The sequence below is a fragment of the Agelaius tricolor genome, unplaced genomic scaffold (assembly GCF_023055355.1).
Source record: "Agelaius tricolor isolate 1412-34295 unplaced genomic scaffold, bAgeTri1.0.p SCAF_6, whole genome shotgun sequence".
Lineage (NCBI taxonomy): Eukaryota > Metazoa > Chordata > Aves > Passeriformes > Icteridae > Agelaius > Agelaius tricolor.
In genome coordinates this window covers 46,895,991-46,923,012 of record NW_027269266.1, presented here as the reverse complement: position 1 = coordinate 46,923,012, position 27,022 = coordinate 46,895,991, and the positions used below count along the sequence as shown (strand labels likewise).

Sequence of the window (27,022 nt, the reverse complement as noted above, 5' to 3'; positions counted from 1 at the left end):
AACTTGTATTTTATGTGTATTACATCCCTATGTTCCACTATTTTGGTGGAAATGCCTAAAGCTTATTTGTGTGTCCACTACTAAGAATCATTCTTTTGGCCATAGTTCAGTCAAGAAAGTTGCAGCCTTTAAGGAAGATACAGCCTTGGTAAGCTTTTCAGCCAGTCTTGCCACAGATATTTATAGGTGGTAATATCTGGGGCTGATCAATATGTATCAGCATATTTAAAATCAAGGAGGAGTTCTTGTTTGTTTAGATTCAAATGTTGTAAGTTTGATAAGTTCTGTTCAGAGAGGTGACTTAGTAACTTGCACAAACTTTTACTCTTCTAAAGCCTTTAATCTTTAAGTGTACTTTTTTCCAAACCATTGCATTATTGATATGAGAGCTTGATCCTGTCAGCAAGGAAAAGATCCATCATTATATTCATCTGCTAATTTCTGTTCTGGGAGATGACAGTTCTGTCTGCAACACTGAAATTTCTTGGTCAATGCAGAAGACAACATTTTGTGTTCCACCATACTGTCCCTTTCCATGCAAAACTCATCAGGCCTAGGCAGGAGTCAACTGTAATTCAGGTGACAGGACTGAGAAACAAATGAAAGGAAATTATGTTGCATGGAGCCCACAAACAGCTGAGAGATACTGCTTGTTCCTGGCTAGGATTGTTCTTTGGCTTGCTCCTGGCAAGGACAGAGACTGGAGCTCACCACACTTGAAAGAAAGAGCCATGTAAGAGAAACATCTCCTACATCTATCTTGTCAATTTAGAAAATTGCAGCAGCTAGTTCAGATTTTTGCATGGTACACAGGGAGTCTTTTTTTTTTTTCTTCTATAGGTATAATGCATTTCAATACTGTCTCTAGAGCAGAGCACCTTATCTTCCCTCCCTGTGTGCCTCTGTCTGCAGATGCATCATTGGGAAACCCATGCATGTTTGTATGGTTAACATTCAGGGAGCAAGTATTTTTGTGTATATATTACTTTGTGTTTCTCTCAAACCTTGTGTTTCTTTTCTGCAGCTCCCATGTAAATATATACATAATAAAGTAATGGAGAGAGCAGATTTCTTTAAAAACCTGAAATTCTTGTCTCACACTCCTAGCTTGATGCTGCTACCTTGTGCTGGAAGTCAGACTGTACTTTGGCATCTGCTGTGTTTTTCACATGCAGCAAAATACATGCTGCAAAATTGTCACTCTTTGGGCTTAGAATCTTTGCATCTTATTAGGGAAACATTACAAAAGGAGCTCCATGGGGAGGAAATTTAGATTGCTGGATGCTGTGATCAACTATCAAAGTGATGGATGCTGTCAGAAACAGAGATGAAGAGAAGACAGTTGAAAGAAAAGGAAAAAAGATCTTTGTTTCCTGTAATGAATAGATTTTCTTTCCCTGTGTCATACCATTCTTTAGCTCTTTCTTCTCCTCTTGCAGAGTGGCTACTTCCAGTCTTTTTCTCTCTTTTTGATCATAACACCGTGTCCTTTAAAGATCTTTCCTTCCTTTCACACTACATAGTCACTGACTGTGCAAGCCTCTAATGGCATCCAGAGATGCAGTCAATTTCTTCCTGCTCTGAGTATAACTCTGCTCCTTACCAGATGTTGGGAATACACACTTTCTTTTCCATATCTGCAGCTTCCTTTATTTTCTCTCCTCTGCTTTACCCTTCTCCTTCCTCAGATAGTCAAGCTTCTTACTTGCTTTGGCAAAGAACCATTTTTGTGGCTGTGCTCTCCATTTCACTTATTTCATCAGCCTGCTTTACCCTTTAAAGGTTTCTTCTTGACACATTCTTCCTTAACCCCTCTGACAATTTAAGAGCATTTACTTTTCATTGGTACTCCTTGAAATGACATTGCAATCTTTGCCCTTCTATCAAGGTCACAGTTCATAACTTACAAATGTCTTCCCTGTTACCTTCTGATCTCTCCTTTTCATTTCTGATTTCAAGATTTCTTCATGAGAAGTCTTCTCTTTTTTTTATCTTTAAAAGTGTTGCTGGGACTTTAGACTTTCGGTTCTGCCATCTTTCATTAAGCCACAGGAAATGCTCTTTATTAGCTTCCCTTGAGCATCTGACACAGGCTTTAGGACTGTGTTATCCTGCTCACTCAGTCTTCTTTAGTATTTCTGGGGCTTATGATTCCCAAGGCTTGGGAGTCCATGCTGTAGTCACCCAGTGGGTTCACAGCAAGAATCAGGAAATCAGTACACAGAGCTGCCCCATGCTTCTTTTCCACTCACTCATGACCTTTCTCAGCATGAATGTAGTGTTGAGTTCATCCAGAAACTTGATGCTTTAGAGAGACAGAAGTCAAGGTTCTTTGGCTGGTGCTCTTAATGCATTTCTGACCATGATTCATTGGAAGGAGAAACTAAAAGGCTGAGGAGTAGATAGAACAGATAGAGATGCTTTGTAGGGTACAAATCAGAAGTTCATTTCTGTTACTCTAAGTTACAGACTTAGAGTCTCCGGATCTCTCTATTTATCTCAGATATTCATACTTTAGTTACCTACTTCAAAGGTTATAACATCATTGCTAAAATTGCTTTTTTTTTTTTTTTTTTTTTGAGGTCATGGAAAACATTTTTCCTATTGAGAAATACCATTTCCTATTTGTTTTCAAGACAATGACTTGGGTAAAGTTTTTATTTTAAACAAACATTGCTTTTGCAAGATTATTCTCCCCAGCTTAATTATTTGAAGCAAAATGAGTTCAATAGCTTTAGTAGAACTCTGAAAAGAATTTGTCTTGTATATAAAAGATTCTTAAATACACCTTAAGTGTTTCTTCCTTGAAAACTGGAGTGCTAGCTCCTCTAAGCATAGGGCACAGCTCTGTGTTATTAGAATGTGTAAGTAAATCAGTAGCAAGAGTGGGTTTGGGTTTTTTCCCCCTTTCCTACAAACCGTATTGTTTCAGAAGTAGTTGTGTACATTTGACTGCTGTTGTGTTAGAGGAAAATGTGAGGGAACATTCTCTACCTTCAGTGTTTGCTCCAAAGTTCAATTTTAATGTTAATTGATTCATCACTGAATGATTTCAAGTAACCATAGCATCTGAATCATCTTATAGCCATGGTAACTTTCCACCCATTCCTTGGAAAATCATCCTGCTGAAACAAATATCTGCTCTCTTGCCTGGAAAAAAATAAAAGCTGTCTGATACTGTAATTACTGTAATGAGATATTGTGAGTGACGAACCCTTTACTCCTCTAGCAGGTCAGCTTAAGAGCTATCAGTTAAAGCAAGTTTGTTTGCTTTCACACAGCAAACAGTATTTTCTTAAAAGTGTCCAGCAAGAGCCGGGCGTTTTGTTTCAGGTCAACCGTTTGTAAATCCTGATGGGACGCCGGCAATATACAATCCTCCCAGTAGCCAGCAGACAATGAGGAGCCAAGTGGTGGGACAGTCTCAGCAGCAGCCTTCACCCCAGCAGCCTCAGCAGGTTCAACAGCCACAGCAGCAAATGGCAAGTCACCTTGTCACACAGGTAGGTGTGGTGTCACTGGAAAAAAGAAGGAGCTCTTAGGGATATGAAGAATGACCTAGAGGAAAGAAGGGAGGAATGCAGCTAGACCAAATGTCACAACATTCTTTTCAACATGGATAAAACAGATGGAGAGGGAAGATTACATCTTCAATTTTATCTAAAGGATGATTTCATTTTCAAAAGTACTGTTAAGCGTGTTGGTGCATGTCTACATAAAATTAGTTTGAAAAATTCACCCGTTAGCGGAAGCTGAACCATTCATTCTCAAACCAGTGCAGTCTGTAATTCTCTCCAAAGAGCCAGGGACATTCCTCTTTTGACAGCAGTGAGTTGAGTCAAAGAATAAGGTACAAGAGCTCTACAAACTCTTTCATGTCCAGTTGTATTGAGCCCAATCTATGGGTGCTCTCCAAGCACTTTTGCCCAGTTTGTTGGTTTTCTGCCTTCACCAATATTCTGGCTGTGATCCTGCTCTGAGCTAGAAGTTGTGAAGCTGCAGCAGGAAGAGCAATTTTGTTTGAGCACAGTACAATGTTGGCTCTCTGGTCCCTGTGCTGGCTGTGGCACATGGCCAGACCTGGCTGAGCATGGGCAGCAGGGTTTGGGTCTGGTTCAAACTTAATTTTGTGGATTGCATGCCTGTTCTCCCAGGGCAGAGCAGGCAGAGGGAACTACTCAAGCAAGAATCCTATATCCTGCTTAGTCACAGAGCAGCCAAGATCTACTTTGGTTCTTGTGTAGCTTTATAATTTGGCACAGCTTCATCCCAGCTTACACAGAAATACAGTGTTTGAATTCAGTGAAGTTGCTTTGATTTTACTGGGTTTGGACTTATATGGTTATGGCTCTTATTTCTTGATCTGGTCTTCACAGTTTTAGAAGACAGAGATAATACCAAACCTGTAAGAAGTTATATGAGAGGTTAAAATGAAAGGAATACTAAAGCTATTCCAAGGTAATAGTGCTGTGGAAAATTGGTTTTTTTGCTTAGATAAACATCTGCTCCAAGCTGATGGCCTGTCTGTTGGTAATTCACAGTCTGTTCTTTGTCATTTTTTAAACTCTTGTGTTCTCCCAAAGCAGCTATACAATCATTATCCCTTTGCCTATGACACACTTGGAGTTAAATCAGTCACTAACAGTGAAATTCAAATATACACTTAATCTATGCTGCTTTCCATTTTTATCTCTGCAAATTAAACATGGAATCATAATTTGGCTTTGCCTCATATTACAAGTAAGAGGGGATAGCTGTGGCTATATTTAATCTAGCAGCCATCAAATCCACGAAAAGAGGCAGAAATATCAGTAATAAATAATTGTTTGGTTTAAGGCTAAAATGAAGACTAAAATCACAGTACTTGACCTCTTGTACTCAGGCTGGTGATGAGTCACCTGTATTTTCAGAGCTGTATTTGAGATCTTTGTTCTCAATAACAAAGGTGGTGATGATGGTGCTTGTTATCTTTCTCTGGTGGAATTTATTGTCTTTCCCTTTGCTTGTTTTGCAGCCTGTTCAGACAATGCAGCCATCTTCTCAGTCAGTCCAATATCCAGCAGTTTCTTATCCTCCCCAGCATCTCCTGCCAGTCTCTCCAACACAGCAGTTTTCTGTGGTACTAAAGATTTCTTATTTCTTTTTTTTTCCTTGAAGTTGGAGGTGTGAGTATGTATGTCCAAGAGCCTCTGGGGAGCACTGCAACAGGTGTCCCACATGAGAACCCTGTCCAAATACCTATTCACCTTTTTGCTTTGGTACTGACAGGCATTTTGTATGAGCATTCCCACTGATTCTGGTTACCTAACCCAGAGGGTGATGTTGCAGCAGGGCTCTCTACCTGCCTAGCAGACCCTTCAGAAAAATATTTTGTTCTGCCTGCTGGTAGGAGCTTATGTCTCCTCACTTAATGCCAAGTGACCTTAAATTGCTAACTTGAATAGTTGAGATTTGGGTTATTCCTCTTTTGTGTCCGCAAAGACAGGAGAAGATACCTCAAGAAAATATTATTTTATATTCTTTTATCCATATACTAAATCCACTGCCTGGATTTATTCCTTGGTGATCAGAGGACTTAGGAAAGAGAATAGCCCTGAACCAGCTGCAGAAGGTGCGGTGTGCTGTACATCATGACAATGCACCAATGGACACGTATAATGAAAATAAATAGAGTGTTCTTCTGGAGTCTGATTCTGGCTTGGTGTGCTTACAGGGCTAAGATTATACTGTTCTGAAATGAAGCTGACATTTTAAAGAGGCACCAGAAGATTTTTTTCTTTTGTTTTTCACTCTTGGTCTAGTAATCTTGTTTAAGATTGATTTATTTTTTCCCCAATGTCACGCAGTTACAGTAAGATATGTAAACAAAGCTGAATGGGTCCTTGCAGATAAAATAATGTTTTTAATGACTAGTGATACCATTTAAAGGAAAAGAAATATTCCATGCTGAACAAAAGTTGCATATCTTAATGCTAAGTCTCTTTAAAAGTCTGTTGCAGGAATATCAGGTTGCCCTAGTGACAGTCACAAGAAAGCTAATATTTTTATTGGTTAATTTAATAGTGAAACTTAATCTGAATTACTATCTTCAATACACATTACATTATACAAACACTACATTGATTATATGTGTTTGAAGATTTTTTTCTCTTTTGTGAAAATCTAGAGGCATTCCTGGCTCAATGAGGTTTCTTGCAGAATCTCTTTGCAGTCATTTGTCATTCTGATAATGAATATCCTAGCTTTTTGAAGGAACAACTTCACAGAGACAACTCATGTGTCTGAATATGAATGTAGGATGACAGAAAAGTTAACAGCATTACTTCCATAGACCACCTGATGATCTGTCAGTAGTGTTTAAAACATTGATCCATACATCTGCTCTCAGTTGTGAGTGTGAGTCTCTCTATGTGAGGGTGAGTCCCAGAAGTGCTTTCCACAAGCAATCTTTTTATTTTGTTCTGTTTTGTTTTTAACACATTTTGACATTTCCAGACATTAAATGCTTGTGCAGGATGGTTTTGGAGAATAAACACCACAGGGCTGCTAACAATATTAAGAGGTTTCTTTTAAAAAAAGAGCATTTTTATGGTGCTTATTTCCTATCTGTAATTGGCATATTAGCACACAATGGAGTTTGAGTTGAGTATTTAAAGGTCTTATGATATGGGCACAAAAGAAGATGCCTAGAACCACACCCACATTTGTAAATCTTTGACCTTCACAGAATGAACTTGAGAGCATAGAATAGTATTAATCTTTTTTGCAAGAATGAACAGATACAGTTCAGAATGCATGTATTATTACTGGCATGTAATGAAGCTTAGGTCCATTGACTTTCTATGGTACGTTTCTCCTACCACAGATTTTTTTTTTTTCCCTTCAGTCAAACATAGAACTTGTTTCTCTTCAACACAGAATAAAAAGCCTTGAAATAGCAACATTAGGTTTAGCTTTTTTTTAGACTTTCTCAATGTTTACAACCTTGGATTTTCAAAGCAGTCCAAAACGGGAAAGATCTGCAGCTGAATCCTACTGAATCCCTCTTGGGATCAATTTGAAACACAGGTGAAATTATCAGCAGGTGTTTGGCTGACAAATTCTGTATTTGAGGATAGAGGTATCCATAATGTTATTTCCATGCCCTTTACATTTAAAATGTCTTCTTTTGAACACTGTAAAGTTCACTTGTCATTTTGGAATTAAAGGTGAGGGTGACAGGGGGAAAGAGCCAAAATAATTGGCTTTTTTGCCAAATGATGCCATTCACCTTGCAGTCTGGAAGTCTTCGTCAAATTATTTATAGTGATTTTCATTTTAATTGCCTCCATTTTTGCTGAGATCCTTGCAAAGTTTGGCATGGATCGGAGCTGAGTGATTCCTTTCCCCCCTCACTCTCTGAGCCAATTTTGTTTTGCTAACTCATGTGCCTGCTGCATCTGTATCCCCTTCTCCTGCCTTGTGCCCCGCAGCGCGATGACATGACAGCGCAGTTTAGCCAGATGAGCTTGAGTCGCCAGTCGTCAGGAGACAACCCCGAGTCGCCCTCTGGTCCCGTGTACCCCTCGCCCATGCTGCAGCAGCCCGCCCAGCAGACAGGTTACATCATGGCCTCCCCAAGCCAGCAGCTTCCCCCTGGAGGCTTCACGGGATCAGGAGCTCCGGTGTCCCAGCAGGTGCTGCAGCCGCCGCCGCCGCCCCAGGGCTTCGTGCAGCAGCCACCGCCACCTGCTCAGGTAGGCAAAACCCCACTGCCCCTTGGGCACCGTGACCTTCACAGCATCAGGAAGGGAACAAAAAAATTCCAGATCATTTTTTATTTTTCCCCTGGTAAAAGTTTAGCAGATCTTTAGGCAGCAGGGTACTCTGTTGTTTCCTGGGTTTCATCATTTCCTTCCCTCTCTTCAAAACATTTTCTGAGCATATGTTCGTAGTCCATGACACATCTGCACATGAATATGAAGGAGGAGGGTGAGTAAATGCCCACACTCCTTCTTCCCTGTGCATGTACCAAAAGAGCAAAATGCACATCAGCCCAGGTAGTCGTTAATCATATTTAATTGACTTGAACATGTGAGGTGTCACAGATCAGTAATTTTAACTGTCTTCCTGAAGACTGATTATGTTTTACTGTTCACTACCAAACATCTCTGCTTGTCTCCTGGGTACCTTTACAGAATATTGAAAGTGATTACTGTCAAGAAGTAAAATGCACAGATGACTTTCTGGCCAATTTTCAAGGCATACACATTAAAAAGACAAATTTCTTTATCCAATTATAAATAACTTCATTTAAATTCTACTTTAAATGGTATTAATAGCATTTCTCTTGCTTTCATTTTATCCTTTGGGAGAAAAAATGTAAAAATAAAGTAAAAAACTTCACCATTTCTTTTAATGCAACTTCATTATAAACCTTATTGGAAGCGGTTGTTTGGTTGGTTGGTTTTTGCTTACTGCTTCTCACTGAAAATTTCCACTTGTGTTTATTAATGGAATTTGGTATTGACATAGGAATGAAGGATTTTTACTGTTACAGTGTTTTAAGTGGGCTAAGGATCTAGTTAATTAGATCACTAATTAACAGTAAAAGAAATCTGAGGACTGCTGGATGCTGACATCCCATAGAGGACTGTGCAATCCATAATTTCTGTGGTTGAAAAATGTGCAGCTACTTTTTCTGAAAGAAGACTTGGCAAACACAAGTTTGAAGGAGATGAAGTTCAATATAATGTGATTTCTTTTACAAAAAATTGAAAACACTGCTCGAAAAATACTGCTAGGAAAATATTTCAGTTTGCCAAATGTAGCAGGTTTGGTGGTTTTTTAAAATTTGGGAGGAAAAAATGACCTAAAGAGCAAAATTCCCTGATGAATCCATCTAGATTGTGTCTCCTAAGTATAGGGTGTCCAGGCTTTAGTCCTCATGTACAACCTCCAGGTGCCCTCAGTGTTTTCCAGCATCATTTAATCCAGCCTCACAACACTTCCAGTGAACCAGGTAAATGTGAGCACCTCCATGTTACAGGCTACCACCACAGCAGGCACTGGTGTTTCCCAGCTCTGCCAGCCAGGGTTTGCAGTGGGAGTGGAGTGGGCTGCAGGATGGTGCTGCCTGTCCTGACAGGGACCCCACACCACCTCCTCACCCCCTCGTGTGAGCCAGATGTTCAGCTTGCTCTGGGGTCTCTGCTAGACCTGCCTTGGCTGGCCTTGAATAGGCTGCTCTGGGTGGGTTTGCCCCCTGCTCCTGCCCCTGGCTGAGCCTTGCTGGGGGAGCATTGTATTTCACCCCTGCATGCACAGCAGGGCACAGGGTTTTCACTCAGCACAGTGCAGTGTTACTTGGTGAAGCTCTTTTCTAAGTTAATGCTTGTACTGGTGCTACTTAGAGGCAGATTAACTTTTCCATGGGCCAAGTGATGAGGAGGTGCCTTTTCATGTACAGGCTGCTGTAGGACCAGTACAGTACTGGTGTGTCTAATGGTCACCATGTCTCTGTCCATTCCCCAACTGCTTTCCTCCTATAGTTTAACACAGTGGAAAGTTAACTGACAGCAGAAAAATATCTTTTGGCTTTGCAACAGCTTCAGTTATTTCACTGTGGAATGGTTTGTCCTCGGGGAAAGTGTAGAAAGGTGAGAAATTCAGTGCTGTCAGGTTCCTCTAGTTCTGCAGATAACATCCATCTCCAGCTTGTTGCTGTTCCAAAAAATCCTTGTCAGATACCTGTGGAGGAGGGCATGGCAGGGTTCAGTGTCTGCTGCCCATGCCCCTATCCCTTGAAAGCATGGTGGCCTTGTTCTGCCAGAAGGCAGAGAGGGCAACCACCCTCTGCATCTGCATGCACAGATGGGAGCTTCTAATTCACATTTCAAGTTTTTATGCATTTACTTGAATCCTAGAAAATGGTTTGGATACTACATTAAGCACATGTATGGCAAATAGGAGATCCCTTTTATAAAAAATAAGAGTGAATCCCTGGGAAATAGTAGTTCTTCTGCCCTGGGAGCTTAGCTTTCTGTACCGTCAGGTAGATCCCAAATCCTTGTCCTGCCCATGGCACAGCTTTTCTGTGGCAGTGGCTTTGTCAGTCTGAATCAGCTTTGTTACTCTTTGGGGCTTAGATGCAATAGTAAGGCTGCTCTCAGACACCGTAGCAGGTGGTCTGAGGCAGGCTCTGAGAAAAAAAGAAAGCAATAAAGATGGTAATGGAAGCAAAACATTATGTGATGCATTAATCAATGCAATGCAATCAATGTAAAAGCACTTTTATATCTTAAATGTTGCTATTGAATTTATACCAGTATAAAAGTGGCATGACTTTAATGGCTAATTAGTTCCTGTAAATGCTCTGCTGATAAGGTTGGCTGTGATACCCTGAATGCTGTTGGAAAATAGCAGTGAAAACTTGGGTGGAGATCCTGTGAGTATGATAATTTCCTTTGGGAGCTGAAAGGAGGAGAAAAAATGCTTCAAGCCTACACAACCAATAGTACTGCATTTAAATTACTAGCTTTTCTATTAAAGTTCAGTTAAATGTGGCTCTACAGCTACAGCTGCTCCCCAAGATTCTTTCTCCCAGTCTGTATTAAAGCAGAAGCAGACTTCCCAAGAAGTGGAGAAAGAAACCTTTGGGTTTCTTCTTTGCTTCTTCTTTCATCAGAGATATCCCCCAGCTTGACAACAAAGTCATCATTTAATAAACTGAAAATAAGGATTTCTGTTTGTTCAGCCAATTTTGTTCAGCCAATTGGGAAAAAAAAAACAAAACAAAACAAACAAAAAAAACCCCACCAAAAACAAAACAAACAACAACAAAAAAAACCCACCAAAAAAAAAAAAAAAAAAAACCAAATCCCAAACTTTACCCAGGGATTTCTGAAAGGGATTTTTAGCAGCAAATGCTGGTTTGCTTTTTGTCATGGATATTGAACATATATATATATATATTTGCTTTCTTTATTCTCAGTTTTCTTCTCTTCCTGATAGTTTTTCTGTAGCACTTATGGACCAAACACTTTAACAGGGGTCTGCATTCTGCTTTGTAATACTTTATCAATGGTGCCTGTCTTTGCCTCTGCAAATGAAGAAGTGGAAAAAATATTAATATTATGTCAATGCAAAGGGATAGCCTCCCTGAAAAGTTATTTTCACCTCTGACTCATTCTGGAAGGTATACTGGCAAAATGATATCCAAAAGTGAGATGGCATGAATTCTTGGAGAGGCCTGGAGATGTAATTAACATGTTGAAGGATTTTTCACTTGAGTTAGTTTTGTGTCATCATTAATTTTGTGTCATCTTTAATCATCTGACTCTTGGCAGAAGCCCTCTCCTTGAGAGTCTGTAATGACCCTGAGACAAAATCTTTATTCATAGCATATCTCCTCTAGGAAACTTGTTATGAAGAAGGTTGGGGAGTCACTGCAAATGAGCAGGGCTTTCCTTGATGATCTTTGAAAATTATAATGGAGGACATCTTACAAGGCATTTTTTTTTGTTACCTGCTACTGTAATTATAATGGAGGGGGCAGGGAGGAAGAGAAAAGACTTTGAAGAATGACTGATCCCTGTCACTTAGATATTGGGAAGAAATGGCACCTTCACGTGTCCATGCATCACTGGGGTTTCTCTTGTCTTCTTCACTCCCTTTTGTGTGACTCTTATCAGTGGCATTAGCAATGGTGTCAGCAGCTGGATGGAAGTGCTACTTCAAACCTGTCTGGATATCAGCACTGTTAAGAGAAGGTAGAGTACCAGTCCAATGGCTGAATCAAGCTGTAAGCCAGTAGAAGGCAGTTCATGAAAGTAAAGTCATCCTGAAGTGTGTGTGGACTCCTGACCCTGCCACAAGGAAATAAACAAAAATAAACAGAGTACCAGTGAATGTCATGGGTGCTGCTGGAGAGCAGCCAGGGAGACACCCAGCCTCATAATGTGAATTTCATGGGTGCTGCTGGAGAGCAGCCAGGGAGACACCCAGCCTCATAATGGCTCCAGGCTGTATGTGGACAGAACAAAGCAAAAAACCAGTGCTGCGCTGAGTCTCTGCACATCATCTAGGGACAAAGCACGTTAGAAAGAGGAGAAAGTAATGTCTGACTGTGCCATTTCATGAGCGTCTCTGAAGTGACATGCCCAGTCCCGTTCCCATTTAAGTTAAAATGTTGTATAGGAGAGAAAAACTAGAATGCAGTGGAATGGTCAGCCTACAAACAAGGTAGTTATTAAAAATCATACTAAAAAATTATTTTCCACAGTGTCAAGGATTAAGATCAAAAAACTATGCTTTTAAACTAAAGAAGGTGGTATTTATTTAGGTTATAGTCTTAGAAGTGAATTTTTTTGGTAAATTTATTTTAGTTTTAGGGTAACCATACAGCTTCATTGGCATGCTTGTTAGTGCCATGGAAACCTTCTGGTTCTGTAAAGAAAATGTTTTACAAGCAAAAGGTTGAAGGTTGGATTGTGCATTTCACATGGGAATGCAACTCAAGTGTAATTTGGCATGTTGGCTGGCTGCTACAGAAATGTAATGTTTTTTGTTGAAGAGCATATAAGTAAACATTTTAGTAACACTGATGTGATGAGAAGGTAAAAAATTCAAGAGGATCAGAGCAGATGATGTAAATGATACTTGTTATCTCTGATCCCTCTAATTCCACTGTTCACCAAAGTAGAATCAGAAAGGAAAAATAACATTTCAGCTACTAACACAGAGATGTACTCAAGATAAATGAGAATGGATCCTTCCAAGCCCCTCAAGCATAAAAGATCTATTTTAGATTATGTCTATATTTTACACCAAGCCCTTCTTTTAATGTGTGAGCTTTTAAAAAACAAACCTGCCCCCTCACCAAACAAAAAATGAGCTAACAAAAGCAAAAACAACAACAAAACACACATAGACACAAAACCAAAAGAACTAATCCCAAAAAAGCCAAACCTCTTGTTTTCATGTCATGTGTGCATGACTACTGTCCAATTCTTTCATTAATATTTATAAGTGAAATTTTTTTTTTGCCCTTCTACTACTAACATTTTTTTCATGCTGATAGATTGCATTCTCACAAACTTTTAAATGGGTTGCATAACAAATGTACTCCAATGAATCGAGAAAATGAGAGCAAGGGAGAGAACCCTTTGCCTAATGCTGAGGTTTTGTGTGTGGTAAAAATAAAGGAGTGTATGCTTCAGTGTATATATTTTTTTGCTCAGCTGGTTCTACTATAAACCTGACTTCAAAACTTAGATTCTTCAGGTTATGTTTTAAGGTTAATACCTACAGAATCATTTCCAAAGAGATAATTCTTATTTTTCCCAAGTGCTCATGTTGTTTTAAATATCTAGTGGCTTGTCTGCACTGGAAAATGAGGAAGTGGAGGGTAGATAAAATAAATCCTTTAAGTGATATTAAGCTGCTGGCAGGATAAGTGAGAGCATTTCCACAGGGGTTTAATATTCTTTGGTTTGTAGAATATGTTAATAGAAAATAAAGAATATTTGAAAGAATGTCTGTTCTGTTCCCCTGCTCCAAGTCTGGATCAAATATTTGCATTGACTTGACTTAGAGTGGGTCTCCTCATTTCTTTCAAGCCTCCTGTAGCAGAGTGTTGCTGAGAGCAATCAGCTGTCCACAAGATGAGTTTATCACACTAAACTTTCCTGATCCATAGTTTATACTGCTTAAAGAATGATTTTGTGCCTTAAATGTGTGGGCCCACCTTCCTATTCCTTGTGGCTTTTCTTTGCAGAGAAACAAATTCATAATGGTGGTGTCCATTCTACAAAGGCATTTAGGTTTTGTTACCTTAGTCACTAACAAAACAAATGGCTTGAGGGCAGGCCATTAAGTGTCACTTGGTATTGTCTGGAGGGAGGGTAGCTTACAACATTTTCCAGTCAAAACCTTGTTTTTCTCATACTTGTTAGACTCAGACTCATATAAGCAGAGAGAGGGGGAAAAATAAATTGTTTGAAAAGCAAATTAATAGACCTTGAACAATGGATGAGTGTTCAGCCTCTTGATTGACAGATGCTTTTGCCTGTCAGTTGGTCTGGGAGTTAACTTCACTGACGCCACCCAGTTTGGCTTTGTTAATCCTAACCCTTCTCCCACCAGTTACCCATTCAGTAGGCTTCTACTTGCCCAAATAGCAATCCATAGCCTATTCTTGTCTAGTCTTTTGTGTCTACACCATTTTTTTTTTCCTCATCTGAAGCTGGAAATTTTCCAAGAAAAATTTCTGATCTCTCTTATGATGTCCTAGCAGTAGTTACCTTTACTCTGCTAACTTTATGGATGATCAAATTGAATGATCTGTATCAGGAATATTTCTTCCATGCAGATAAAAGCAGCGAAAATAGTTCTTGTTTTTGCATGAAAAAAATAAAAGCTTTTGGTCTGACTCTGTGCATATGTCTATGTAGGATAAATGCTGTGCACAAAGTGAGAAAAAAAATTGTATGATTTATTAAGAAATGCTGACTGCTGTGGCAGAAGTTGAGAGAGAAGCAATGTTCTCCCAAGCCTGTGTCCCTCTGCAGTCTGTTCATACCATACATTGCCAAACTCTATCAGATGCCTTAAGTATCCCTGACAGCTGAAAATGAAAAATTTTGAGTGCTTTGAACTTGTGAAGGGTCAGTTGAAAGCTGTCTCAGTAACACTGGTGTGGCAAGTATAGGAAAAATCTTTTGCTCCAGTCACCCTCAAACTTTCACGTTCACCTGTGTGATAAGGAGATGTAGTACACGTTTCCCTGTAATGGCAATAATAATAGAAGAAAAAAGAAGCCCATCTAGCAGAACTTGCTGGCTTAATGCCTATCCTCAGCCTCTGCAAGAAAACAGCTATGATTATTTTTTGAACTGTAATTGTTTTCATAACAAGAGCAAGAAAAGCTTTAGAGGGAAATCTTAATGTAAGGAGGGATGTACACGTTAAACAGAAGCATCAATCTTATAATTTCCTTACAAGTGTTAGGGATGCCACACTCCATCTTGCTCTCCAACTTGTTTCTACATGTTTGTGCTCCCGGCCATTCCTTGCTTTGACTGGACCATTTTGTCCAGAGTTCCTTTAATGGTTCAACATGCTGTCTGTATGTGTTAGGTTGATATGGAAGGTGTTGTTTGCATCTATTTTTCTGCAGCTTTTGATATGTTACTAAGATAAAATGTTATGTGATATTTTTTCTTTGGTATATATGTGTAGCTTTTTATGAATCCTATATTTTTTTCTCTTTCAATTAACATTTTTTTTCCTATTTCTTGAAGGATCTGAAAATAAATGTGGGCACTGATAGTCCTTTTCCTAGCACAACAGCAATTCTTGAAGAGACAGGAGGGAAACCTCTTCTCTTGATTGTCATTACCACTAATCTGCTTGATTTGAACTTCTGCTCCCCCTCCCTGTTTTGTTTTATTTTATGAATCTTTGATCTCTAGAGTTTACTGTTCTCTTTCTTTGCAGATGCCAGTCTATTATTACCCATCTGGTCAGTACCCTACCTCAACAACTCAGCAGTACAGACCCATTGCCTCAGTGCAGTACAACGCACAGCGGAGTCAACAGATCCCCCAGACTGCCCAGCAAGCAGGTATGTACATCTGGTACTCATTTCTTCAGCTGCTTGCAGTGCCTTTGCAGGTGAAACCTGTTGGTTGTGCTCTAATTGAACAGCAGAGAAGAAAGCTGGTTGCTGTTCTGTTTGAAAATACAGTGGAAATTAGAAATTGAGAAACCTTTTGCTTGGACATCCTGAGCGATGGAAGAGCAGGGGTTGCATCCTCCATCTCTGCTGTCCTGCATGCAGTGTCCTCATTGTCCATGCTCCAAGTGCTGGGCACAGAGAGAGCTGAGAAGGGAGATGGTGTGAGCAGTCACAGTGCACATTCAAGCCACCCATTGTGGCTGCCCTCTGTCATGGGAGCTCCTCAAGTGTTTGTACCGCCCTACGTGGTGGGCAGGCCTGCTGTGATGCAGAAGGGGCCGGTTGTTCTCCACACCTTGTGCTGCGCCTGTGCCAAGGAGCAGCAGGGCTGTGCGTGGTTGGCGCCGTGGGGAGCGGCTGCCCGCAGCAGTGCGGCTGGAAGGGGGGCCGTTACACTGTAAGAGAGTGAGTAGCAGGTCTCACAGTGAACCGGTCTCTTTTCCTGCTGTGTCACGCCACCCTGGATCACTCCAGAGTAAGAGGGACAGAGGGGGAGCTGGGCTGGTGCGTGTTGGGAGAGAGCAGGAATTGTGGTAGTCAAGGAGTCATCGTATTTCAAGGGAATAAACAATTCTGGTGTTGGAGATTTTTTAAAATTTATTTATTTATTTCCTGTCTGTTTCTTTAGTGCACACCTTCCCTCATAGGGTGTCTCAAACAGTAACTCCAGGCGTAGGGGGAGGAGGTGGAGGGGTGGGTTTTGTTTTTCCAGATGTGCCAGGTAGAACAAAGCATTCATCATTTGATCTCAGTTTGGCAGAAACCCTTTAGAATGGCAAAGCAGATTCCCTGCAATAGCCTTGATATGGAAGTCATTTAAGATGCAAGTCAAGAGCCCAGACATGAGATGTGAACAAGACTTATGGGGTCATCCAGCTTGTCAACCTGTCTCCATAATGTGACTGCTGGCAATTTTGTTCCACTCTCTCAGGCGCTCAGGGAGACAAAGACACGGCAAACACAGCTATAACTAAGCAATTCATTACCTTTTTTTTATGCTGTTCTGTGTTCTAATAAAATTGGTGACATTTTGGTCAGTGTCAGTGGTGACTGACTGTGTCTGCTTTCATACTTTCATATTATACATTCCTGAGAGAGAAGAGGGAGAAGTATTGCACAAAGGTCATCTGTCTCTTCTAGCTTCTCCTGCCTGACAGTCTGGTACCATATTTATTATCTCTATATAGTGGATCCTTGAAACAAAGTGCAAATCAACTTAGATGACATTATCTAGATCTACTGTGTTGTTATAAAACCATATTTATCAGTTTAATGCTACATCTATAGCCTAGTGGAGAGTATGGTAAGTGATATACACAAGAGATGGTCTGATGAATGAGTGATGTTCCAGTGAAGATCCTAGTTTTAAAGATGTATTGTAGCACAGGAACTGTTGAGTGCAGACAACGCAGAGATGCAAATGCTAATTCTGTTTCAGTGTTTACTGCATCGTTTTCCTTACGTTTGGAAAACACGAGTCAAGGAGTTTGTGTAAAATCTCTAGCACATTGGTCTTTTCCTGCAATCTGCTCTTTGAGCTGCCTGCTCAGTTGGAAGTATTATTTTTATCTCTTGTTTAAAAATGAAAACATTGTGTCTACAGTTTAGACTCCCTGCTGTGGTGATGATTTTAAGTGTTTAGCTATTCTCAGATCTTGAGACATGTCTGAGAACAATTTTGCATGCTAGTTCATCCCTTTGGCCTCTGATACATCCTTTTCCCTAGTCACGGTCCCAGCGTGTGGTAAGTGTGACAGGAGCAGATTGCAGTTCCCTACTGATCTTGTTTTGGTGGTGGTGTAAGAATCGTTCAGATTTACTGCATCTCTTGGTATTTGGGAAACAAATAGCTGTGTATGACCAGAAAATAGCAATCCACAAGCAAGTGTTTCAGACTTCCATTTTCCTTCCAACACAGACTTAGCTTCAGATCAGCACATGAGGAGCCAGGGATAGCGAGGGACCAGAACAAGAAGCTATGATGGAAAATAGCATTTGTGAAACAGAGTATAGTACAGGAATACTCAGAATGGGAAAGGTGAACAGATGGGAAGGAGGCAGATGAAAACATGATTTCTGAAATGGTTTCCCCAAAGACCTCACATCACTTGCTGCTGCTTCAGAAAGAGGACGGCTGCAGTGCAGGCAGCCAGCTTGGCTCCCCGGACCTGCAGGATGGCAGGGCGAGCAAGGAGGGAACCTCAGCCTGGCAGCTCAGGAAATACTTTATTAAAATTAAAAGTCTGCCTGCCTGGAGGAGCTTTTGGAAGCTTTCAAAGCAACAACAAGGAGTTCAGATCTTACTTCCCCTACTTTGGGATGCAGAGGTCAAAGTTTCATCTAATGTTAGCAATTTGTTTTCATTTTTGTTAGAAAAGGTCTCTTCAGGATGAAGAGATATTGATGACTTTTACAGCAAACAGCTAAAGTAAAATATCTGCACAGCATCTGTGATGGCTGAGGGAGCCTGTACTCTCTTGTGGCTCTGGAAGGAGAGCAATATTGAGTTAAAATGGCTCCAGGGCAGAAAGAAGGATGAGCTCACCTAAAATTAGATTAGAGCTCTGGCAGCAATAAATCATTTGGAGAGAAGGCTGAAAACATTTTGTGTGTTTATTTACCCTTTTTATTTTTATTTGCCTAAGTGCTGGCTTATGTGAGAACATAAGTGACCCATTTCTGGCAAAAGCCTAGTACAGTGTCCTCCATGAAGATTTTTTGTGCAAATGTCTGCCATTTGAATTATGTTCATTTCTGTTTGAGCCAAAACGTGGTATCAGTGTAAACAGAAATACTTTTGTTTCACTCATGCCATTGTTGCTTTTCTTCGTTATGCTTTTTCTGCACCATTTTCGTGTTCAGAGCTGCTCAGTGCAAAGTTTTTCAAAGTGTTGCCATTGGGTGAGGCCAGGGTTGAGCTGGTGTCTGTCACACCATGGCATACATACAATGTGGATTCTTAAGGTGTGTTCAGGCAGGTACTCTCAAAAACAGTATGCTCGTTTTTCAGACCATTTGGGTATGTTGCTGTTTAAACCATTGCTGCCCTCTGTAACAGGTGATACTGTGGAGTGCCCAGTTTTGGAAGTACATGGAAGAAAATATTATTTCTGTATTTGCATCTAGCAGTACTCTGTAAATTGCATGTCTGGCATCATCAGTATTTCATTCTTCAGTAATTATCTCTATTTTGATAGACTGATCCTAGTTACTGTCTGAGTAGAAAAATAGAGATGTATTGATGATAAATCAGTAATTATTTCTATTTTGTCATGACAGAAGAAGTCAGCAATGTTTTATTTTATATCTGTGTCTCTATTTTCTCCTATTTTAGCAAATGCTGAGCACTTTGAGGATTTTTCATCTCTGAAGTGCTTCATAAGTATGAGCGGGATAAATACATGAGTATTATCTTCGGATATGCAACTCTTATTGCTGTTCACAAATGAACAAGCTGCAACAAATTACATTATTTTTTTCTTTCTCTGGTTCATTGTTGTATGTTTGCCTCATGTTCCAGATAATTTCAGAGTGCAACAGAAATTTTATGGATAAAATAATATTTATCTTCTTGCTTGGGCCTAGTTCTAAGAGGCTGTTAGCTTGATTCATCATGCAGTTGTAAGGTAAATGTCTGTGGAGTGTGTTTTGCATCAGCAATGAAATAATCTTTTGAGGAGATTAAAGCTAAGATCTTTAGTAGATCTTTATGTAGCTATAGTGCTTTGATAGTAAGTTTTCCTGCCAAAACTTTACACTATAATATTTCCAAACAAAATAAGATGCTATTTGACATAATTTGTTGTTCTGTAATTCTGGCAATTAATGTAAGGATGTTAGGATTTCTCATAAATTCAAGAATCAACAAATAATGCCATTATAACGTGTTTCAGGGCCCAGATATCAGGAGAATACTCAGAGAGAATAGGAAATGTCTCTATTTTTTTTTTCCTAAAAGCCACATATTTGCTTGTGTACAGTAGGCAAAGAAAGTCCTAATATGAGGAAAGTGAATACCTGAACATTGTCTTGGGTGTACAATCCTTTCTTAACCAGTGCTCATGGATCTTCTGTAAACAGCAAGTGTTTGTCTTGAAGAAAATGTTCCTGATGGAGAGCAGTATTTTAAGCCTTTACAGCTTCCAGTAAAGTAGAAGAGGTAATTGTCTCTTAAATGCACCTCTGAAACAAATTTTAAGTGAAGACAAAATGTACCTTAACAGAGTCCATAAATTTTTTTTAGGTAGGCATCAGAGTCAAATAGACAATGAAATACTGAATTTTTGTTTAATTTAATCATTTCAGTGTCAGCATAATTGAAGAGTGTTAACTTCAAGCCTCTTTTATCCTCTTTCTCTTCTGAAAGCATTTGTCACTATAAGCTGATACTTAGTGGGAAAAAAAATGGGGGAAGGGAAATGTGCAGCACTAAACACAAAATTGGTTTGTTATCGTGGTCATTAGAGAACCTTATAAAGAAAGATTGCTGCTTTCTACCTTCATTAGCAACCTGACAGGAGCTCATGGTCCATGATGGATTTGTTTGCATAATTCTGTCTATAATTTCACTGCTTATATAAACATAAACAACTTCAATTTTTAAGTATCTAATTATCTGAAGAAACTGTCTCTCTAACAGTAATTGCTCACTGTGTTATTGAAACAGATTTGTATGGAAGGTGTCCATCTGTGTTCAATGCTATTCTTTTCAGCAGATACTGCTGCTCCTAAAAAGCATTACAAGGGGGGTGAATCTCATTTTCACAGAGGCTTGACAGGAATAGGAGGGACAGAGCCCTACTGTTCTAGATACATAAATGTAGTGCTATGCTCATTAATGTTGATGGAAGGCTTTGAAATTTATAAGAATTTAGTGAAATAGTATGACCAGATCAAGAAGGAGTTTGGACCAATTTCAGTCGGACTAAGTTCAAAATTGTGATCTTGAAGTGATCCACACCAATGTTATTAGTTTCTGTTCAAGTATTTTATGTTTAAATTATCCAGAAGCTTAGAGCTTTACCTACAAGCATGCTTCCATTTAGACAGGATGTCTCATCCTGGGAGGATGTCAGGTAGCCCATGCTACCTGAAATTTTGTGCTCTGGATTTCATTCTTCTTACTGCCAGAGAGGATGCTGTGAACAAATAGTTCATTCAAGACTTTTTGAGAAGGTTCCTGAATGAGTCAGGATTCAGGCTTAATTTTTTTGTCAATTTCTAGTCTTAAAACCACTAATCCTTTTGTCTTTCTGACTTTATGCAATACTGCTGCACCAGTACTGAACCAGCATTCAACTTTATAGAATATCTGTAATTTAAATTAATAGCAGAATTAATACTATCACACTTCCTACAGCACACCTGACTCTGAAAATTAAAAGATGAGATTACTTTTGTCAGAAAGCTTTGTTCTTCCTCAAATGACTTGTTTAATTATTCAGCATTCACACCAGGAGAGAGGAAGTATTGAGGGAAGAGAACACTGGTAGGTTCAGCAGCTAGAATAGTCTTAAGACAGGCACTTATTTCTGGTTTTCTTTCAAGGCATCACAAGTTGTCTTCAACTTCTCTAATACTAATTAGAATTTAAGCCATTTCTGACAGCATTTCTAGTGTTTCAAAGTAAAATACAAATTTTTTCATTTTAATTTCATTCTAGAGAATGTGTTAGTCTCATGTGTGTTAATACACAGGAGCAACAGAGAGAGAAGAATATTTCTTATAGTGTTGTACAGTAGACAGAACTTCAAAATAGCCTTTGTAAAAATTACAGAGGCTGTAAGATAATGAAAATAACACACTAAGGTATTCAACAATGTCTACAAAGAATCTTTGTATTTCTGGCTTTTCTTTGCCAAAAAGAGTCATACATCATCTCTGCTGCTAATTTTGTGTTGGATCAATGTGCACTGCTCCTACTTCTTGCGGTGGAATTTTCCAACACTGAATAATTGAGAGGTTTATATTGTAGTCCTTGAGAGCAAAGGCAGATTTCATCCTTTTTTTTTTTTTTTTTTTTTCCCTTTTCTGATACCGTCCTGCCATTGGCAGAACTAGTGGAGCCCTGCCATTGGCAGAAATGCTAGAAAGCCTTTCTGGAGGAGCAGAAGCCATCTCCAGCTCTGCTTCAGGCACGCTGCTCACAGGAGGTCTGCAGACTTTGGGGCTCACTTCTCTGTAGCTCTTCTGCAGATGAAAGCATGCAGCAGGGTGCAGAAGTGGAGGGCTTTGGGGTCTCAGCTAATAATGGAAAAAAATCTGAATGTACAGCAGAGATCTGCACTGCGGGAAGGAAGAGCAGGGAGAGCTTTTGCCTCACAGTTGCTATTGATTGAGGATTTAAGAATCAAAGCACATTTTGCAGTTGTAAAACTCCACAGAACAGGACACATGTTTAGATTGGGAGGCAGTAGAAGAATCGTGTGTGAGTATGCTGGAGGAAGAGGCCACAGTGTGTGTTCAGTGTTAGGGCAGAGGAGCTCAAGAATAATGTCACAGTAACTGAAGCAGTGCTCTGCTAACCAGTCCTGATATATTATAAAGTCCCAGTGTCTTTACCTGAATTTTGTTCAGCCTTTGTCACAGGCTCTTATTGTTTACTTAAACTACCCACAAGAACAGCATCCCTCTGCAATTGCAAGGATATTTTTATTTATACTCACCAATGGTAGTTATGTAGAATGTATGAATTTATATAGCAAATGAGCAATTTTTGAAAGTTCTCCTTTGTTGGTTTGCAAGTGAAATAATGCTGATAGTATGGGTATGTGAAAGAGGCAGCCCTTGAGTCTTCCCAAAGAAAGCAGCTTGTTTCCTTAGCAGCTGGCAAGGATATGTGATACCTCATCCAAAAAGTTCTTCACCTCTTCCCCAGGTCCTGCTCTCTGTTGCAGCTCACTCATTATGCACCAGAGCAGAAAGCATTCCTGCAGCATGAGCTAATTGTAATGCATGATGGCTGGGAGCTGTCATTGGTATTGAACAGAAAATAAAAAAAAATTGAATTTGCTGTCTGAGTGTCTGGCTCTAACAACAGCTTGATTATTTCTGTTATTACTAGTAATACATAGCCCCTGCTGAGGTTTCACTTCCCGTGGGTATCTCTGGCATTTGTCATTATGAATGATAAGGATAAACACAGGTTTTCTTGCTGCAGACCCTGGTGAGGGTTCTTTCATGTCTGATGGGATGTAGATTGAGGAAGGAAAGAGGTGTTTCTTTATTTGGCCTTGGTTGCCAATCCTAGTACTTTGCTGTAAATGTGAGTCATTTTATGTTAATTCATTCCAGAATGGAAAAATAAAGCTGCTATTTCTGCTTCTGCTTATGTGTTGGTGGCAAGACATGACTATGACCCAATCAGAAATGTTACTTTCAGGATGGAGAGACAAACAAGCAGCACTGCTCAATATGTTGAACTGCAGTTCCTTGTTCCACAGTGCCTTTTTTAGAAGTTTGAATCCCTAGTGCAACGAGTAATGGGAAGTCAGATAAGCTTTTACAGTTTCTCTGAGAAGAGCTGAGATTAAAAGTGCTTCAACACAGATTTTCATTCTGAATTTTTACATATTTAATTTAACTTTTCTTTTCAATGCAGTTCCCAGGATCCTAGTGTGTTGGTTACAAATGTGGTCTTTTGATTACAAATGGTCTTTTGATTACTGTCATGTAAATGCTTAAGGACAAGGCAAAAAAAAGAAGCCATGCTGTGCAATGTTTTTTGTCATACCAAGGAGCTACAGCGAATCTTAAGACACCTCCTAACTAAGAACTAGGTATGAAGAAATATGAATATGAAGAAATTTTCACTCCTGGGACCAGGAAGAGAGCTTGCAATCAAGGCTAAAAGAATGTTAAGGCAGCTGCCATGGTGGCCATCCAGTTCATGGCTGTTTTCCACCTCTAAAAAATGCTCTTTAGCTTAGGTAAATCAGAAATAAGAAAGAAAAAGCTTTTACTGTGGCAGCTGTTTATTCCTTCCCACCTGTAAAAAGCTGGGCATACAAGGCTGAGAACAGGAAGCATATTTTTGGTTGTAGATGTAAGGTCCAAGTGTGTTTTCCTAAATGTTAGTGTTTGGAGTAATTTGTGGATTTGCTACTTTTTGAATTTCTCATTGTCTTCATTCTCGGTGTTCCTTAGATTTGCCTACACAATGAAAACCCACAGCCATCATGAGACAGGGGTAGTGGACTTTGCCTGAAAATACCAGCAGTCTTTTTCTTGTAGCAAATAATCTCTTTCTGAAGGACCTTAGCCCTGGGTCATTGCTTAAGGAAAAAAAAAAAAGAAGAAAAAAAAAACCCAGCCATTTCTGAGCAAGCAAATATTTAGGCTATGTGTATGTATATATAAATATATATATGTATGTATGTATGTATGTATTCTTGCTCTTTCTGTCAGTCTGTGTTATCAAAACATTTTGTTATGTGCTTCAGCACTGTCCTCAGGGCTTCCAAGTAGCATGCTGGTAAAACAGAACATCTTCAATGGCATCTGCTCAACATTGCTGCATTTCCAGCTTTCTCTTTGTTGAGAGTACTTTTCATCAGGTACTGAGTCTGCAAGAGTGCAGACCTTTTTACAGGTCCTACAAATGAACCTCCACAAACTGAATTTTTAAGGTTCCCAAGTACTACTATATAGAATAAGAAAAAGAGAGGAAATGTATTAAATTAGAAGAAGCAATGTGCTACTTCAAAATGATTGCGGGATTAATAGTTTGTATCAAATGGCAATTTTAATTCTCTCTCAATTGGAGAAATAGAAAGCAATTAATCTTCTGTAGCACATTGTGAAAAATTAGGGCTTCTACAGGATCTCAGTGAAACTGTTCCTTCACTTAACCTTGAGCTGGGCAATAAATAATTATAAATGCAGCTACATCACAAGGCAAAAGTAATTTGGTGAAATAGAATTATCATCTAATGCAGGAATAAGAAACTTGAATTAGGTTTCCTGATGTTCTTTGTTCCAGAAGAGTATGAATTTGATTGTGATTTGCACATAAGAGAGTGGAGCTGGGTTTTACAGAGCAGATTTTATACCCAAACTATCACAAGATGATTTATATTGCAATGTTGACATAGGCAAATGCTCTTGTGCTCTCTCAGCTAAAACTCACATAGAGCCTCTGATGAAAGGACTTGTTTTACAGAGGGAGAAGGTAATGTCCAAGGTGCACGGGTGCATTAACATCTGTCAAATATTTTCCTGCTCTTCACTAAGAGCTCCCTACCATCAGTACTGCCTTCCACAAAATTTTCAGTGGGTCCATTCATATAAAGTTTCTGTTCCACTGTGGCGTGCTGCTGAGGAGACTGAGGATACAACAGAGAGCTGCTTTGTCCTGAGCTTCTCTCCTGCCCACAGTGCCATTCCTTACAGCTCCCATGCATGCCTTGCAGATCCCAAAGCAGTGTTGTTAACCTCGCTTCACCTTGGGACTTTTCAGCCAAGTCAGTGGAAGCTGGCCAGTGAAAGGATCAATGAAGCATGTGTGAATGGGTCAGCAGTTCATATCATGGAGCAGTGCACAGGATACTCTGGTAAGGAGAGGCAAAGGATGTGAGAAAAAAAAATAAATGCAGGAGTGAAAAGAGCTGTATTTTTTTAGTGCAGAACCATGCCTCAGCATACTGCTCCACTAGAGCAATCGGCAGGAGCTATTCAAGCCCCAGGCTAATTCCATAAAAATGGGAAGCCATGAGTTTGTTTTGTCAGTTTCTGTTCAGGAAGAAAGCATTCCTAAATATAATAAAGCAAATATTATTCTGCTTTCCTTTGAATTGTTCATCTCTGTTTCCCAGAAATCTGTCTTTGCAGTATAAGGAACAAGAAATTTGTTCCTAGAAAAAACAGCTAGCAATGGCAGTGGGTTTGTAGGACATTTTTGAGTCTGCACACTAATTTCATGGAGATAATGTATGTCTGGAGTGAGCCATATTTGTACTTCCCTGGTGGACGCTTCACAGTGATTAAGACTCATCTACTTTTACCCATTTTTTCTTGGTGTTGATAGAGTGCTGTGGAGCATTTACAAACTAAACTGAAGATTTCTTTCTTTTATAAAATTTAAATAAATGTGATGTACAATTGCTCATGCACTCTTAGTTTCCTCTCTGGAAATGTGAGACCAACCAAATGGCTGCAAAGGCTGATGTGGTGTGTCAAAAGTTATGGAACTAAAGAAGGTATGGAATAGAAGATACAGAACTAACTTTTGTACCTTCCCCCACACACACACTTTTCCCCTCCTTTGATGTATTTATTTCTTCCATTATAAGGAAAAATGTAGAAGTGCAAAGCTAATAATTTTTTATTAAAGGCTATGTGTGGTCTTAAATCAATTTGAAACCTAGAGGAAGGGGACACTTAGTTCAGTATCTGTCTGCTCAGTTTACTTGGTCCTGATTGCTGCATTGCATAAGTTTAGAGTGGTGTTTGGAATGCATTAGACTGCTTTTTTTGCTATAATGTGGCCCATTGTGTATTTAGAAAGGTATGATTTATTGGAGAAACAGGTGTGGGCACATGGAAAACCAATTTGTCTTAGAGAGTTATTTCTAGATGACTAGAAAAATGTTGATTCCAAGTAGGCCATAATTAATCAGCAAGAAGTCTTTTCCTGAGTTTCCTCCTGTAGGTAAACAGACTCAGGACATCCATCAAATTGAAACTGAGAGAATGAGGGGGGAACAGCCTGAGTCTCCAGTTAGCAAAGCAGTTGTATTTCTTTGAAGCAATCCCAGCAGGGTGCTTTGCTGAGTGATTGCAAAATTGGCTTCGAAAACAAATCCTGAATTTCTTATTTGTATAGGTTTTTTTAAGTTTTAATATACTTCTGGTGGCTGCTGCATACCAAGAAGGTGAACAATGGCACAGAAAATGGGCTGATAAACCAAAATCTTTCTCTGATTTCCCCTGAAGTGGCCTCACACCTTTTCTTTCATCTTCTTTTCATTATGTTGTGGTCTGCAAGTCTATCAGTAGTTACTTAGGGAGCTCTAATCATGCTGAGCTCACTAAGCACAAAAGTAAATGTCAAAAACTTCTGTTGATTGTCTGCTTTAAAGCAGCTTTGTCACAGTGCTTTCAAAAGCTTTAGGTCTGGAGATGTTTGATCTGGAGATGAAACAAGTGGCAGCCTAGTTTTTATGCTATACTCTAGTAATCTGAAAATCTCAGTAAGTTTTGTTAACTGTAAATGTGATTTCAATGATTTATGTCTGTTTTGTGCTGTGAGAGATCTGTAATGCTGAGAGAGGTAGGACTTGCACTGCACACTGTGCTGGCCATAGA

At 39.5% G+C, this 27,022-nt stretch overlaps 1 protein-coding gene across 20 annotated transcripts in view; it reads left to right on the top strand.

Moving 5' to 3' along the window:
* Window positions 1-27,022, top strand: part of ARPP21 (cAMP regulated phosphoprotein 21) — a 142,696-nt gene that overhangs the window by 90,378 nt on the left and 25,296 nt on the right. For 17 of the 20 annotated variants that reach the window (XM_071429685.1, XM_071429688.1, XM_071429697.1 and 14 more), the window contains 4 exons: window positions 3,334-3,503; window positions 5,015-5,119; window positions 7,473-7,736; window positions 15,478-15,604. In XM_071429685.1, coding sequence (XP_071285786.1) covers window positions 3,334-3,503; window positions 5,015-5,119; window positions 7,473-7,736; window positions 15,478-15,604 — 666 coding nt within the window. The remainder of the gene's footprint in view (window positions 1-3,333; window positions 3,504-5,014; window positions 5,120-7,472; window positions 7,737-15,477; window positions 15,605-27,022) is intronic. The other 3 variants (XM_071429698.1, XM_071429695.1, XM_071429693.1) reach the window with 1 other exon arrangement.